This window comes from Gossypium raimondii, chromosome 13 (assembly GCF_025698545.1).
Source record: "Gossypium raimondii isolate GPD5lz chromosome 13, ASM2569854v1, whole genome shotgun sequence".
NCBI classification, from domain to species: domain Eukaryota; kingdom Viridiplantae; phylum Streptophyta; class Magnoliopsida; order Malvales; family Malvaceae; genus Gossypium; species Gossypium raimondii.
In genome coordinates, this window is record NC_068577.1 from 50,194,846 (window position 1) to 50,212,499 (window position 17,654).

The window sequence follows — 17,654 nt, forward strand, 5'->3', positions numbered from 1 at the left end:
CAATTTTCCAACTCGCCCTAAAGCGCTACACACTATTGGACTAATTGAAACAATCATAATATATGTTGCAAAATTTAAAAGTGATAAATAAAGAATTTAGAAAATACCATAAAATCATAAGGACTAAATGCGCAAATGGCCCATTTTGAACCCTATAAAATCATTTCCCTTCTGTCACTTGAAATGCGCCGCAGCAGCACTTCCTCTTTGCTGTTTCAGACCCTCCCCTCTGCCGTTCAAGTCCTTTCCCATTTCCGCTAGAATCCGACGAATCGGGGACACCTTCCGACGACTCACAACGGTAAGTCCTCCCTTCCTTCCCCTCCTCGTTTTTTGTTTTGTTTTGAGAAACAAAAGGAAAATAAAATAAAATAAAAATAGTAAAAAAAAAGAACAGAGGAAAAAAAGAACCAAAATCCGCCACCTTCAAAAAAATCTTTGTTCTCTCTTGTATTTTCTTTTTTAAATTTTCAATCCAAAAAATTTTGCTAACCCCCCATTTTACAGATTCGATTTCCCTTTTATATAGCCCCCCTAAATCTTTTTTACAACTTGCTATCCCCCCCATTTTGCTTGCTGCTCGTGGTTCTTTTTATTGCAGGTACATGCGTGTATGGGAATTGCTGCGACGTGGGGCATGCACGGCGCTGGAGGTTGCTGAGACGTGGGATGTTGTTGCGAGGGAAGAACGTGGGCAGTTGCGGCATAGGGCGATGGTGGCGTCAAGGCTCTCTGCTGGTTAGGCTAGGGATTTGGGTTAATGACTTGGGCTTGTAATGGGTTTGGGCCTTAGGCTTAGTTGGGCCCGGACAATAATTGGGTATTACAAATATATAAAATGTATTGGCCAAAAATTATATACAAAAAATTGTTCTTAATTTTTTTTTTTAAGTAAACAAACAATACAGACTATTTTTTTTAGCGATACACTTAACAACTAGATTGATTTAAGAGTTAATTGGTATAACTTGTTAATCCGGGTAACTACATTTTCTTCTTCTTCTTCTTCTTCTTCTTCTTCCATTTTCTGTTTGTTTCTGTCTGTATTTTGCTTAATGTTTACTAATTACATTGATCTCTTTTACTGGAATTTGGTGCGAGTACCAGATACGGATATTTTGCCGAATTCTTTTTTTAAGTTTCTGTCTGTATTTTGCTTAATGTTTGTTTCTGTCTGTTTCTTTTTTTAACATAGACTTCAATAGTGACATTAAGCTAGATCGTTTTAGATGATCTGTTACGTATGTTACTTGCAGTTTATAGTTATTTTTAATTGAAAAGAGTTTAGTTGAGGAGTAAGAAGAAGACAGCACTTATTTGATGAGGGGTGTTATAAAATACTTGAGTCATATTATGACAGATTACTTGTGCAAGCTCCAATATAGTGGCTGGAGTTGATATTGTCATATCACAATGAAGTTCTCAGAATTTTGAAATTGCATGGGATTCGAGTTTAATGAATTTATTATAATGTTTACTGAGATCACAAGCTTAGTTTCTTCATTTAATCTCATCTTCTTTTTTTTATGTTTTTGCTTTGTTTTATTGCAGAAACAAGCAACATTGAAATCGATTTGGCTTACCTTAGCTTCCTTTCCCGTAAGCTTTCATTTACATTTTCCTTTTAGAATTTAATTTAATTTGATTTTCTTTTATTTTACTTTGTACAACATTTTACAATTAAATGCAGGATTAGCAGATTTTCTAGATGATAATTTGTGTCATTATCTCAAAAGATTGTTATGATTATTGATTCCTCTGAAAAGAAGTGAACTTCCAAAATATTAGAGGAAAAGAAAAACTTAAATTTTGATTAAATTATGGTAATGTTATGCTAAAATTGTTTATCTACTAGTAGGAAAATAATGGGATTGAGAAATAGAGATGCTTCTATTTATGAATTTGGATTGGATTTATGCAGTTTGGATTGGAAAATAATTGTTCTTAGCAGATGAATGATCATAGAAATATTTGTTTTTTATTAAAATTGATTTATTTTTATAGAGCATGTACTTTGCATTTAATTGAAGTCTAGATGAAATTGATTTATTTTTTATGTACCACCTTTTATTAAAAATGTCCATAATATATTTTTATATTATTTCTCAAATTTAATATTTAAAGCGATTGAATTTTAGATATTCTTTTATTATACAATATTACCATTTGATATTAATATGATAATATCTAATTTTTCAAGTAAACTTTGACAAAATGGTATTTTTTTTAAATTCGTTAAGTTGGTTTATTAATAAGATATTGTAAAACAGATTGCAAAAAGTAAAAACAATATAAATATACAGGAAAATAATGTGCCGGGCCGGGCTCGGGCTTAGTATTTTTTCTTGGGCCGGGCTTGAACAAAATTTCAGACCCATATTTTTTTCTTGGGCCCGGCCTAGGAAATGGGCCGAATTTTTTTCTTGAGCTCGGCCTAAACCCGGCTCGGCTCGGCCCATGAGTACCTCTAATTGCCACCCACCATAATTAAATTTGTGTCTCTGCCCATGTGGAAGTTTGAGTTTTTTGCCCTTATCTTATAGGCGGTTCCCTTCTTCGAAAGTTGAGGTTGCCTTCTAAAGTCAGAGTCCAGTTTTAAGCCTATTAACTTCCATCATCTCATAATTTACTTATTAATCTTTTATAAAAGGCTTAGTTGCTTCAATTATCATCTGACTCTTGTCATCATTTATTTTGAAATTAAAAAAATATATTAAATATAATTAAAAGTTATTTTAAAGATAAAATATGAAATTGATATCAATAAAAAATTTTAATATAAAAGAAAAAATTTGGGAGGCTTGGGGGAAGTACAATTTTTTAGGGGAAGTAAAAATTTGAGAGAGAGTAAAAAGGAAAAAAAAAATTGGGGTTTGAGAGGAAATAAAATTTTTTAGAGAAAGTAAAAGGGAAATAAGAAGGTTTGATATTTAGTTTATTAGAATTATTCGAGTTATTCGAATTCGAAAATTAACTCTATTCGAACTCGAAATTCAAAAAAAAATTGGAGTTAATTCAATTAACTTGATTAATTCGATTCAAATATTTGGAAATTTGATTTTTTTTTCAATTTTGTCGAGTCGAATCAAATTTTGCTCACCCACAATATGATAAGGCGTCTGGGCAAAGAGTAATTGGAGGATGCAGCTGGGGAAGAAAGTATGTGCAATAAACACGAATGAAGATAGTGAAAAAGGATTTTGATGGTGGACGAAAAGGTTTGACTTTGGTTTAGAGGGAAATTTTGACCCAAAAAAGAAAATGTAAAATTGACTCTCGCTCTTTTTTTAACGGGATTTAACATTGGTTGGGTCACTAAAATGAAAATTTCCCCAATGGCAATGGTTAAATTTTAAGTATTTTTATTTAGATGATCAAAATGAAAGCTTCTAAAAAGTTTGATGACCAGCTAGACAGTTTGCCCTAAATTTTCTTCCTTGTCTTCTCTAATGTGTTGGATTTAATCCAAATCGGCCCTTCACAAGTAGACTATTTAATTCAATGGGTTGGACTCAGTTCAAGGCCCAATACTCAAACTTCATATTTTTCTTTGGTTTATATGTGTCTTTGAAGTCTTTACGCTCTAACTCTCTGCAATATCCATCTCCAGCAGCCACTGAGAAAGGAGGTGTGTTCTTTATTTTTATTTATTTTTCTCATATATTTTCCTTCTTTTCCATTTTAATTCCAACTCCAACTCTCAAGCTTGTAGATTTAATTGAGTTATTCAAAGTCTCTACCTTTAAGCTTCTGTTCGATTTTCTTTAAGATTGCCAATCTCTTCTTTGATATAGGAAGTTATATACATGGGTTAAAAGTGATAAATTTATTAATGGGTATTTAGCTTTAATGGATAAAACCAACTTCTTTTCTTAGAAAATGTTACTTTCAAGTATTGAACTTTGCTTTCTCAATTTGGATTATGTTTAATAGTTATATTCGACTGTTAAACTATGCAGGCAATTTTATGGAGCTATTTGTTTTGTGTTATTTGGTTTTTTTTTCTTCTTTAATTGTTTTGTTTCTATGGTTGGAGATACTAAGATTTGAAATCCAAACGTATGAAATACCACCTCAACAAGTTTCTTTTCTCGTACATGTCCCTAGCTCTAGCCATGAAATTTTGGAACTCTTCTTAGAACAGGATTTGAATGAACATGCAGAAAACTGGTGCATTAAATGGGGATTAGTTTCATATTTAGAAACTTAATATCAGTACCAAACTTGGTAAAACAATCGCTTTGTGACCATTTCAAACAGAGGCACTTTGGGGAATGGGCTTCGATGTAGCCAAAAGTCTTTCGTTTCTTGCCAGTTGCCACGTAAAAAAGACTAGCTAGCCAAAACTTGGGATCATTGGCATAATTTTCTCAAAGCTTTTAATTAAAGTGTGAACGTCAATCTTGGACGTTTTCAATCCCTTTGTCAGGATATTTTATCCGTTGTTTAATGTCATTTTCGACTACCAATCTTTTAACAACTCGTATTTTTTTATTTGATAACTTTGTGCAAAAAATCTATGTATTTTTTTTGATCAACGTTGATGGGTTATGAATGAAGCCACCAAGTAATTTACGAGAAACTTTGCTTCAATTAGTTTCATATTTCATCCACATAATGAATGCTATAAAAAAATAACTTTTTATAATAAGGAATGAATCTAATAATCTTTTATGATAGCGTAAATTACACAATTGATCATCGAACTTTTAAAAGTTCTCATTTTAAAAAAATTAAATTTTTCATTATAGGCACCACGGTCAAATATTATTCTCATTTTGATCGCCGCGTTTATTCAATTTTAGTCACTTAAATAAATTTTCATATTGGTTCCTTCCTTTTAATTTTTTTATAAAAACTAGAATTTTACAAGGAATTGAGTTATTCAATATAAAATCTAAATTTTTACTTTGTAACTCAATTCCTTGTAAAAGCTCAAGGTTTTTCCTTGTAAAATCCAAATAATTCATTACAAAACCTAGTTTTTCCTTATTATGGAAAAAACACTAAAATTAATTTTAAATGGAAAAAGGAAATGAAAAAATAAATTATTTTTCATGCAAAACCCAAGTTTTCCCTATAAAAATCGAGCTAATTTCCTATGAAACTAGAGTAAATTAAAAAATAAAATGATTTTTCTTGTAAAAATTTAAACTTTTCCTATAAAACCCAATTAATTCCAGCAAAACCCAAGGTTCTCTTTTATTGAAAATAAACTAAAACAAATTTTAAAAATAAATAAATGATTTTTCCAAGTAAAACCTATGTTTTACCTTATACACCTAAGTTTTTCCCTTTTACCAAGAAAATTAAAATTAATTCTAAAATAAAATAAAAGGATAAAATAAATGACCAAAATGAAAACTTACTAAAATTGGATAACTAAAATGAACAATGAATTAATGACAAGTGACCAAAATGAAAATAATTTTTAACGGAATGAAAATGATTATTAATGGGAGTGCCTACAATAAATAAAAAATATTTTTCAGCGGATGAACAACAGTGTAACTTTTCACCGATCTTGCAGGGTTTGTATCAAACTCAGGCTCCATCTAGTAGTCTTCCAATGAAGGATACTGCTATTGTTATCTTCCACTGGGCTTATAATTCCTTGGATCACTTAATATTGAAGTCGATATTACAAGAAACAGGCAAATCGGAATACTACTAATATCCGATTTCCTTTCAAATGTATTTTTGCAAACATACGTTCGACACAAGTACTCCAAAAAGAAATGAAGAATGAGAGCCATGTAGCTTATTGCCTATCCCTTAGTAAAATCTGCAAAACATACAGTAAGGATTTGCCTTGGAACATAGCCATTGAAATCAAGATCAAAGCACATGATGGGTGCTATGAGATGGTTGGAGTGTTATAGTTATTGCAAATGCCAATATGAACACTAGCACACAGGAGAGCTTTGCCTTGAAGCACTAATGAAATTGTGTTTAATCTTTGCAAAACTATTTTGGCTAAAGTGTTTGTCTAAAGTTTAGTGATTGCAGACTGTTACATTCCCAACAATATAAAGCTATATACTCAGATTGATAGTTTAGTTTCATGAGCATTGCAGTGATTATAATCCCAATAACATTAATTCTTAACACCTTCCATGAAAATACTTCGACATTGCACTACCATTAACATTTTCACCAAACAGTTAATGCTGGAGCGGTCCGTCTGTTAGATGTTACTCTAAGCTCCTATTCTGATTTGCTAGGCAAGAACGAGTTGACACAATTGTTCTTGAAAGGCCTGCATCAAGCCTCATTAAGTAAAAAATGGTTGAAGCTTAAATGCAGAAATACGAGAGACAGAAGTAACCAAGTAATTCTCAATGAGACTTTTGTGGGGTAGAACTTAAAATGTATAACTAGTATCGAACAAGGTCAGAAATAAAATGAATCAAAACTAAATTAGAAGTAAACAAATCCCGAAACAGGAACTGACCTTTCAGAAGTTAATAACTACATTGAGCTGTCAAGTATTGTGACAATGGGATTTGCTATAATCTTCAATTCTGAATTGCAGCATCAAACATGTCGAAGGGAAACCTCCAACTGCTCTATCCTCTTAGCCAGATCATGCTTCCCACAATTCTTTAAACCATCCGTAACCATATCAAAGCACCTTGAAATTGGTGCTAATCCCAGCTCAGTCATCTCCACCAAATAATTTGCTGCCTCTACAAATCTGCCTCCACGTCCACACATTGTTATCAACATTGTATAGACCGGTCTGTTTGGAGCATGACCCTTGATCTTCATCTCACCGAAAAAGCTAAATGCATCATCAAACTGCCCTTTCCTACACAAGCCTTTGATTATAGGTGCATACAAACTAGGGAATGGCTTATAACCTTGTTCAATTGAATTATTTAAAAGTCTAAAAGCCTCGTCGATCCTACCAACTTTTGAAGCTGCAGGTATCAATATTTTGTAAGTATTAATATCCGGACAAAGCCCCAATTTACAAACACTATGATACATATCGATGCAGAAATCAATCTCCTCAGTTTTACAGATTGTTTCCGCCAAAGAATTAAATGTAGCAATGTCAGGCACAAACCCTTCCTTGGTCATTCTTCTTACCATTTTCTTGGCTGATTCAAGATAACCTGCATTCAACAAACCTTCTATCAACAAATCTCGACCTCGAACCGGAGGATTAAACCCCTTCTTGCTCATGTCCTCCAAGAAGTCTTGCGCTTCCTTCATCTTCCCGGAGGAACACCATCCATTCACCAGAACTGTGTATGTCCTCTTGTCTGGTAACTCACCTTTCCTAATCATCCTCCGGATTAATGCATATGCTCCATGGAACATCTTCACCTCACAAAGTGCAAAGAGCAATGAATTGTAAACGCTAACGGTCTGTTTGCAACCTAAATTAGTGCTTTTGTTGAAAACTTCCACAGCCTGGTCTATGAGGCCGTTCTTCCCGTACTCTTCAATGATAAAAGACAGGATATCACAAGAAAGGCTAAGCTGCTGCTTTTGCATTTGTTGAATGGTTTTCCACATGGATTCATACTTCCTATGGAGAATGAGGATCTTGACTAGCTCCTCAAATTCGACGGAGGTGGGGGTGTAGTGGGAACGGGCCCATGAGAAGAAGCGAAGAGATTCTGTAGGGAGTTTGAGCAGGAAGCAAGTATGCGGAATACAAGTTCAGAGTTCACAGAAAGGTTCATGCGGTTGAGAGTGCGCTCTGGATGAACTTCACGACGAATGATGTTGGAAATGTGGTGGATAGCTGCAAAATAGTCATCTTTCGAAACAGAAGGGATGGAAACAGAAGTACCTTGGGGAGAATTTGCTAAGGTTAGGGTCCTAAAGGAACAGAGAATGTTTTGTGATTTATTTCTATATTTGTGGAGCAGCTGTGCAGACCAGAGCATTTGCAGTAGAAGTTACAGTCCAGTAACCTTCATTTCCACCTCGATACTCGTTAATTGACAGAAGCAACAGAGGAATAATATGCTGCAATTTCAAAGAACTTCCGTACTGTAACAAGGAATAAACAAAAAATACCAATCACATGTACCACATCGAAAAGGAAACAAGACAAGATGACTAAAATCAATGGTAAAGAAACTCACTCTTATCATACATTAACATATAAACATATTAAGCTCACTTCTATGAGTCCTACGTGTTGCAGTTGTTGCTTCTTTAGACCTAGCCCTCTAGGGCAAAAAGAATTTGAGCTACATTTCGCTAACACCAAAGAGAAATGCATAAAAATGGTATATTGAGCATCAGAAAATGGCATTTCTTAAAATAATTTCACATTAGCAACTTGTTTGATATACAAAATTGAACGATGAACTGAATATGTACATTTCTTATCCCACTCTCATGTTCATTCAAATTGAGCATGTTTTCATGCTTTCAACATCAAGGCATCGTAGGTAACCCATAGAAACAGAACAATTAAAGAAGAAAAAAAAACCAAATAACACAAAACAAATAGCATCAAAGTTGTGTATAATGTTAGTTATCAAAGTTATGTACCATGTAAGTTATTTAAGTTATGTAAATTGTAAGTTATGCAAGTTTATATACAAGTTTATATATAAGTTATGCAAGTATATCACTTTTATGTATCTTATTTATAATTATTTTAAAATTATAAAATTTATTACTAATAAATTTGAAATGTAGGTCATATATCCATACCATATATAGGGTGATATATTAAAAAAATAGGTTTTAATATTTAAAAAATAACATTTACAGTTATTTTAAAATTATAAAATTTATTGACAATAAACTTGAAATATAGGTTATATATCCATACCGTATATAAAATTTTAAATATATATATAAATTTTAAGTAATGTAATATATTTAAGTAATGTAAATTATAAATTTTAGTAAGTAATATATTTAAGTAATGTAATATATTTTAGTAAGTCATGTATTTAACATTCTGTTAAATCGGGCAGCCCAATTTTACAATGTATATACAATATCCAAATCTCGTGTGTAAGAAACAAACAGCAGAGAAATAACAAACTCATTGAACAAAGCAGAACAGACATGTAGGAACTCGGTGTGAAAGGAACTTTTTGTTCTCCATGTGTTCTATATCAATGTTTGAATATGTGTCGGGAATCCAGATATAGCTGTCAGACGGATACTTTAGGAACAATCGGAGAATGAAGAAATAGTGTAACATAATTTAACATTGTTTACCAACTACAGAGCTAATTACAGAGTGCTGGAAAGTCGATTTCGTTCTAAGAAAATTACTTTCAATAATTTTTACTGCAACATGGAGAAAAATTTAAAAATATATAAAGAAGGAAGAGCAGCTAAAGCATTTACCAGTAGATGCAGTTTTATACTAAATTACTCCAAAGCCTCAACAGTATATGAATACATTAGGCTTGGTCCAGCCCCACCCAATGAGTATTTCTTAAAAGAGATTTTAAAATGCACAAAAATCTCCAAGCCATTCAAATGTTTTTACCAAGTTAAAAGTTTAAATAACACCTAAAGCAAAAACTGTGATGCTTATTTGAGGAAATTCACAGTGAGAAGTCAACTAAAATTAGAGATCGTCGAAGAGTAAACTTTTGTAGTTTTAGTTCAGTTGTTTACCCCTTTTTACTAATAAGTAAATAAATTCAACTCTGAAATTTGATAGAGAGTGGAAGACGAACGGTGGAAACCACCAGACCCAATAGAAATAAACATAAATTTTGACGGGGCTTTTGACAAACAAAATTCTAGATCGGGGATAGGAATAGTATGCCGGGATTCGAGTGGGAAGATCTTAAATTGCAGAGTAATGGTAAATAACAGAGTCCCCACACCATTTGCAGTAGAGGCATTAGCGTGCTTACAAGCAGCGAAAGCGGGCCTTAACCCAAGGTTCAGACGGGTGGTAATAGAAGGAGACGCTCTCAACATAATCAAGAAAGTGAAAAGCAACTATAAAGACAAATCAGTCTTAAGTCAATATATCTCCGATATAAAAGTATTATGCAAAAATTATAACAGATGCTGGTTTAGACAGATTTGCAAAAATAGGAACAAAATCGCACATGCAGTAGCACAAAAAGCTTTAAAAATAAACGAGAACACATACCTGAAAGGTCGACTGCCTAGATCAATGCTAAAAGAGACAGAAACTGATGCAGGAAATACGGAACAAATATAATAAAGAAGCGTGTTTAATGACCTTAAGAAAGAAAAAGGGTTAAGATCGATTAGAAATGCAGGTAGGAGAGTTGGAAAGACGCAGTTCAAGAAATGTCAACGAGAATAAGAAATGCATGAAGGAGGAGGAGCGACTGGTCTTTGCTAAGGTTGGGAAGAAGTTTTCAGAGTTAAAAGGTCAAGTTAGGGTTTAGGAAAGTTTTAATTTCAGTTTTTTAGGATTGGGCCAGTTCCCAGTAGGCTTTTTTTAGGAACTTTATTTTTTGTTTTTAGGATTGGGCTGATTTCCATCTGGTCTATTTATGTTTCTTTTTAGTTTTATTTTTTAGGGTGTGTGAGATTACTGAGCTTGAGTTAATATTAATAAAAATCTCAGATTTCATGTCAAAAAAAAATTTGAAGGATAAAGATTTTATCATTTTAGATAAAATAAAAATGTTGAAATGAAGCAATTTTAAGAACAATTGTTGGTGGAAAATTTGGTCGAAAGGAAAAGATTTATCGTGAACTAAAAATGGGGAAGAAAGTGATGATGGTTGGTGGGTTTTGGAATTTTGGTGGGCAAGTGGGCTTGGGTTTTTGTTGGATTTTTATGGGTAAACTATTAGTAAGTTTACATTTTGGGCATTTAATTTTAAAAAATTAAAAAATGATCAATAAATTTAATTATTTGTCATTTTAGCATTTAACGTTTTTGGTTTTTTAATATTTTTACAAAAATAAAAATTTAATTTAATTTATTAAAGGGCATATTCATCATTCGAGTATCTTTTTTGCTATTACATATCTATTCCTCTCAACCAAACACATGAATACTACTACAATACTCATTCCATTCCATCTAACAAAACTACTATTATGTCTATTCAATTCCATTACAACCTTATTCTATTCTCACAGAATGACTATTCCATTACAGTCCTATTCTATTCCAATGAACCAAACATGCCGTAAGCGAATAACATTTAAACTTGAATTGAAATAAAAACATGTTTTCATGTTTTGTTTAATATTTTTGGCTCAAATTTAGATATGACTTTATATCACAGGTTGAAATTTAAAGTATAAAAATTTCTCATTTTAGTATTTAATTTTTTTACTTAACTATTACTTTTGTTTTATTTTACCTCAAAAACTATTGGCATCCACATCCTTATTTTTCTTGAGATGAAAATAATACTTCAAGTATAAAAAATAAAGTAGCAAAAGAAAAACTAAAATAAAATAACCAGTAAAGTTGAAGATCTAATTTGTTATTTTTTTTAATAATTTCATTATAAGTCCTAATTATATTTGCTCTTTTTGAGATAATGCCTAAAATTACTCATAGCCCCTCCCAACCCATGAATAGGAGAATAATTCGTTTCAACACACTCGAATCTAGAACTTCTTACATTGATAACAATACCCATACCAATCGAGTTAAAACTCAATTCGTAATTTGTTACTTAAATATTTCTTATGGATTCAAATAAAGACCACTTTTCAATTTTATAATATGCTAAAATTCAAACAAACATAAGATGAGGCCCATAAACAACCTCTTTTATTCTATATTTCAGAAATAAAATAAAATTTAATTTTACTATAAATAACAAATGACAAATTCAAACATCATTCGAACATTCCTTCGAATGTTATCCCATCAGAATTTGGATTGAAGATTCTTCACCATTTTCCTATCCAGATTAAAAGTCTTGGCAAGAATATCAGCATTAATGGAAGGGTTTGAGCCAAATACTGTATTTGCAATAGTGATCACCCTGGGTTTTCACTGCTAAGACCAGCAAAGGCGACAGCATAGGTGTTCCCTATGTTGTACTGAAAGTGAATGAGACCCACAGGAAAAACAAAGACATCTCCTGGATATAGGACTTTAGAAATCAAACGATTATCTGGATTCGATGTAATGAAACCGACATGGCGTGTGCCTTCCAGAACAACTAGAATCTCTGAGGCACGAGGGTGAGTGTGAGGAGGGTTCAGGCCACCGTTAGGTGCATAGTCAATTCGAACCATAGATATCCCCAATGTGTGAAGTCCTGGCATCTGTGCAACATTAAGAGGTGTGACAGTAGATCCAAATGTGTTGGATGTGTTTTTGCGGATATGGAGACCTGAAAAGTAGAAGTCATCTGCTTTGGCAAGCTTTGCGTCTTTGCAGAATTTTCCGTTGACAAACACTGCATGAAAGCAAGAAATGTTAGTCAATACCAGAAGAAGAAGAAAAGATGAGTTTATGTTACTAAAACTTGAATTTAAGTGTCGAATATATGGATGTGATAGATACGAGTGTAAAAGGAGATTCATATGCTGTTCATGTCCGGATATACATTAGACACAGACACAAGTAGCTCAAGAAAAATGAAAGTATTTGAAGAGAAGACATACCAGAGCCCTTGGGATCATTAATGGCTACACAAAAGTCCTGAAGAGGGCTAGGATCAGAGGCAAAGGTCAAAGGCGATGCAAGAGCCAAGATGAAAATGGCTACGAAAATCTGAAGGGCTTCCATTTTTTGTACGTGGTAGAGTTATAAATTAGATTCTTAATTCTATTTATTTGAGAGGCTCTGCATGAATGAATGGCCATTGATAGGTTGAAGTCATTGAATTAGTCTATGATTTTGGCTTATTTTATTTCATTTCTTTAATTTGTACCACATCCAACAGTACATGCATATTGAAACAAAAGAATCATTTTTTAGTTACTGTTTGTATCATTCTTCAGCAGGCCTGCATGAATTCATCTTCTTTTTCTCAAATTAGGACATATTGAAACAAAAGAGTTCTATTTTCTTTTTTCAGATATTAGATGTTTATCTTTTTCTTTCTTTAAATTTGGCTCCGGCAGGATTGGGTCATGCTGGCATTTTCTGGATTGAAAGTGACTCAAACAGTATCTGAAAATGAAGTAGATCCTAATTTTCTTGGTTGAGAATAATGGGCGTACAAGCCCCATTTGATGGCCCATTTTACTCCAAGAAAAGGAAAATGGAATTGAAATTTGAGAATGGATTTATTAACGGTGTAAAAATAAGATATAAATACAAGTTTTATATTGCAGTTAGGAAATTTTTTATGTTTCTAGATCTTATCTAAAGAGTAACATGGACGTGATTTAAGTTCAATTATAACATTACTTCTATACATAATTTAAATCACTCTTCGACTAATATTTCTTCTTAAAAGCTTAGGATTCGTTTGTTTCACGGAAAATAAGTTTGAAAAATATTTTCTGTATTTTCTTATTTGCTTAACATAAAACAACTTGGTCAATAAAAATAACTTATATATCAACAAAAATAAGTTATTTTTCCGTAAAATGACTTACTCTCTCGAAAAGCGTAAGTTATTTTCCGAAAAAAGTTCCTCTATTATATTGATAATAAATTTTATTTTTATTTTAAAATTATTAAAATATTATAATTTTAATATTATTAAACATTTATTTTAATCATATAATAAATTATTGATATAATTAATATAATTTATTATTTTAACAAATTATTTAATAATTTTATATTAATAATAAATTTTAAATAATATTATTCACATATAATTGTAAATATTCAATATTAATATTTTAATAATAATTATATTAATAACAAATGTTTTATAGTATAAAGGTTAAAATAGGATAAACTACCAAAATAGTCACTTTTTTTTTTACAAAAAGTAAGCTAAATGCACCGCAGTTTAATTTTCCAACAAATAAACCATAAAATTTAGTCATGATATTTTAATTTTGAGACATTAAGTTCTTGTATTTTTTATATTTAAAAATGTTGGTTCAGTCACTAACTCTGTCTATTCTTCCGTCAAATTTGCTAAGTTGGAATTTATAAAGAACAATAAAAAAATTTCATGGTGGAAAATCTTTTGTTTTTTTTATTTTTAAACCGATACCCCAACCGGTTCCTGGCCTGATTGACCAATCTGGTCCAATTTAGATAACATTGAAAATTGAAATTTATGTTTATATTTTAAAATCATTTCAATTTTTTTATTTTAAAGATTTTATTTTTCATAATTTTTCATTTTTAAATTTTTATTTTTAATGAAAATATGAAAAAAATTAAAAAATGTGTTTTAAAGGGTAATGACCAAATTGGCAAAAAGCTGTCAATGTTTAGGGCAGAAAATGTTATTTTACCTTTAACATTATTAACTTTAACAACAAAATTAAAAGGAGGGATCAAGATTTTAAATAAAAAATATAGGGACTCAATGTTTTAAAATTCAAGTATAGGGATTAAATTTTAAAATAGAAAGGGCACATGGACTTTTGACATATTTAAACCTTTTATATAAATAACACTAGAAATTTTATCGCACATGTATGTGTATGAAAATCACATATTTAGAACATAGATTTATGTTTAGAAATAACATAGAATAAATAATGAAATGTTACTTTGGAACTAATTAATAATTGTACAAGCCCAATATTTGCCCGCCCATTACCCAATAAACTTAACCCATTACCCAATAAACTTAACCCATTACCCACCTAAACACTAGCCCAATACCCAAATGATATTACAAGCCCAAACGGCCCAAACTTAAAACAATTTCAGCAAAATAAAAAACCTAACCCTAGGCGCCGCATGCTAGGACTCTTGCCACTTGCCTTTGTCCCATCGCCAGACGTCCCATCTCTGCATTGTGCAGTGCACTGCTCCACTGCAATGAGAAGAAAACACGCAAAAACGATGTAAGCAGAGAAAAATGAAAATGAAAATGAAAATAGCATTGGCTATAAAGCCAAGTATCATCTCTGTAACGGGGGTTTCCCCCCCACCCTTTTTTTTTCACAATTTCAAGAAATAAAAAAAAGAAAAAAACAGATTCAAAGAAACAAAGGTGCTTTATTTATTTGTTTATTTTTTATTTCAAAATAAAGGAAATAATAAGAAAAAGAAATTTGTTACCTTTCGGGTAATGGGGGACTCCTCCGTCTTGAGGGTGGTCAGGCCAACTGGCTTGCCGAAAGGACCCCACCGGCGGCGAGGAGAAACCGAAGGGTTTTCTTTTTTTCTTTTTTTCTTCTTCTCTTTTTTGACTTTTGAGAGCCTTTTGAGCTATCTTAACCCCAAATCGGGGCTTTGCTCGAAAAAAAGAGTGAAAAAGTGTTTTTTTAGTTTTTTACCACCGTCTTGTGATGGCGCTTGTCGCCGACAATGGAGCGGGCGTGATGAACGGACTCCTGGCCGAATTTTCAAAAGGGAGAGAGAGACTTGAGAAAAAATTTCTGAGTTTTTTTAGGGAAGAAAAAAAATGAAATTTAAAAAAAAATGGTTTTATAAAGGGTTGAAACGGCGCCGTTTTGGGGTTTAACCCCAGTAGCCAAAACGACGCCGTTTTGGCCTTAGTGCCCTTTACCCCAGCGTCGACCCGACCCGATCGGGGATCCGCGTGTTTTGAAATTTGGGTTATTTACTCTTTTGGTCCTTCCAATTTTTGCCTTAGTGCAATCTGGTCCCTTTCGTTTTTAATTTAGCCGCATAACTTTACTTTTGTTTCATTTAGTCCCAATCAAAGTGATGCGTTTTGGAGGAGGATATTTTCTGCTTCGGTCCCCTTCCTATCGCGTGTCACAATTTGATCCTTTTCTCTGTTCCAATTTCTATTTCGCATTAAGGTTTTTGTTTAGTTTCAATTTAATACTCGCTTAATATTTTAGTTTTATTATTAAATTGATCATTTTAATATATTATTACTATTTATTATTCTCAGTCTTATTTTTCTTTTGTTTATTCATTACTATTGCTAATATATTAATTAGTTTTTTAAATTATCTTAACTTTATATATATATATATATGTTTACATACTCTTATATTTTATAAGTTTAAAGTATATATATTTGCATGTGTATATTTTATAATTTATTTATACATATATGTACGTGCTTGTATTTTTGTACTTTTTAATTTGTATGGACATACATATGTATTTTATCTTTTCGTATTGTTTTTGTCTTCCTATTTGATATTTATTTGTTTATTTATTCTTATGTTCGTTATTATTTTAGTTTTCTTTTATTTATTATTTCATATACTTGATTATTTTATTTATGTATTTTATTTCTTTTGATTATTGCTTATATTATTTGTGCTTGTATCATCATCATCATTTTGTTATACAAGTTAATATTGTGTTTACTCCTACCATTTCATGCTAAATTAATTTTATTTAATATGATTTTAAAATGAACAAAATTTCGTGTTTAGATTCGAGAGGATCGTACCTAACTTCTTGGGTTTCGATTTTCACGATAAATCTAATATACGAATCTTTAAAACTCAAATTTTAAATGATCTCGGATTTAAAAAATCGCGTCCTAACTTCTTGGTCGTGATTTCATTTTAAATCCGAGATGGCTAAAATATCTTTTAAATAAGCATTTTCATTCACATATCGAATTTGAGACATTGTGTCCTAACTTATTGGATATGATTTTCTTTCTCGAATAACGTGAAATATGCCCCTTTTCCTGAAAATTTTCAACCTTTTAATACAATGATCGTATTTTTAAAAGCCTTCAAAGTTCTCAATTTTCGACATTAAGACATTAACTAATCAACTAGGTACCAATTTTGGGCGTTACGAGGTGCTAATCCTTCCTAAATGCGTAACCGACTCCGAACCCGTTCTTCGAATTTCGAGACCAAACTTGTTATTTTAATAAAATCAAATCGTTTATTAAAAATAACCACTTTTCGAGGTGATCCAATCACACCTCATAAAAAAAGGATTGGTGGCGACTCCCATTTCATTTTTCAAAATTCAAGTCGATCCGTTTTCATCAAAAATGGTGTCAACAATAATAACACATGAAATATGTGCAATATTAAAATGTAAAAATTAGATTAAATTATGAGTAAAACTAAATTTAAACACAAAAGTACATCGATTAATAAATTAGATTCTTCACCATTTTTCTATCCAGATTAATAAATTACAAATGTGTTTATTTTTTTGGAGTCATCCGCTTCAATGCTTAAAACAAAATATCTTTCTAATTGGACTTGATAGATGACATATTAGTCTTCCAATCGGTTCATTTTCAATTAGACTAAGGTAATATTTAGGTTTGTCTACTAATACAATTTGTCTTTCCGTATTACGATCCGACCACGTAATACCGCTTATTATCAATTTAAGCATTAGACAACCAATTAACAAAATTTACTTCTCTTTTGCTATGCATGCAAAAACTACGTGAGGACAATATATAAAGTATTAATGTAATTCATGAATAATTTTTTAAACCAATATGTTCAAAAAAATTACAAATGTACATAGATGAAAATATTACACTTAGGGCACCGAATCAAATATAAATTACGTCGCAACGAAGAACCCCTTCACATTGCAACGTTAAACTGAAATTTGAAAATTCTATAAATTGGTCCTCGCTCAATCTCGGGTTAACCTTAGAGCATTCTTACGCTCATATATGAAGGGTTATACATCA

The 17,654-nt window shown here is 31.6% G+C and overlaps 3 protein-coding genes across 4 annotated transcripts in view; all 3 read right to left on the reverse strand.

The window, feature by feature from the left end:
- Positions 1-10,246, reverse strand: part of LOC105782722 (pentatricopeptide repeat-containing protein At5g18390, mitochondrial) — a 62,212-nt gene extending 51,966 nt beyond the window's left edge. Inside the window, exon 1 of one of the 2 annotated variants that reach the window (XM_052626302.1) lies at positions 10,103-10,246. The gene's annotated coding sequence lies outside the window, so the exon portion shown is untranslated. The remainder of the gene's footprint in view (positions 1-10,102) is intronic. The other variant, XM_052626301.1, reaches the window with a different exon arrangement.
- Positions 6,325-7,904, reverse strand: LOC105783218 (pentatricopeptide repeat-containing protein At5g18390, mitochondrial-like). The gene is given in 2 exon segments (XM_052626304.1): positions 6,325-7,637; positions 7,640-7,904. Coding segments are annotated over 2 exon segments (1,365 nt in total). The 3' UTR covers positions 6,325-6,537.
- A 1,393-nt stretch (positions 10,247-11,639) lies between the features above and the next one.
- LOC105783780 (germin-like protein subfamily 1 member 11) lies at positions 11,640-12,716 on the reverse strand. The gene is given in 3 exon segments (XM_012609425.2): positions 11,640-11,934; positions 11,937-12,356; positions 12,565-12,716. Coding segments are annotated over 3 exon segments (660 nt in total). The 5' UTR covers positions 12,689-12,716; the 3' UTR covers positions 11,640-11,818.
- Between the last annotated feature and the right edge of the window lie 4,938 nt (positions 12,717-17,654).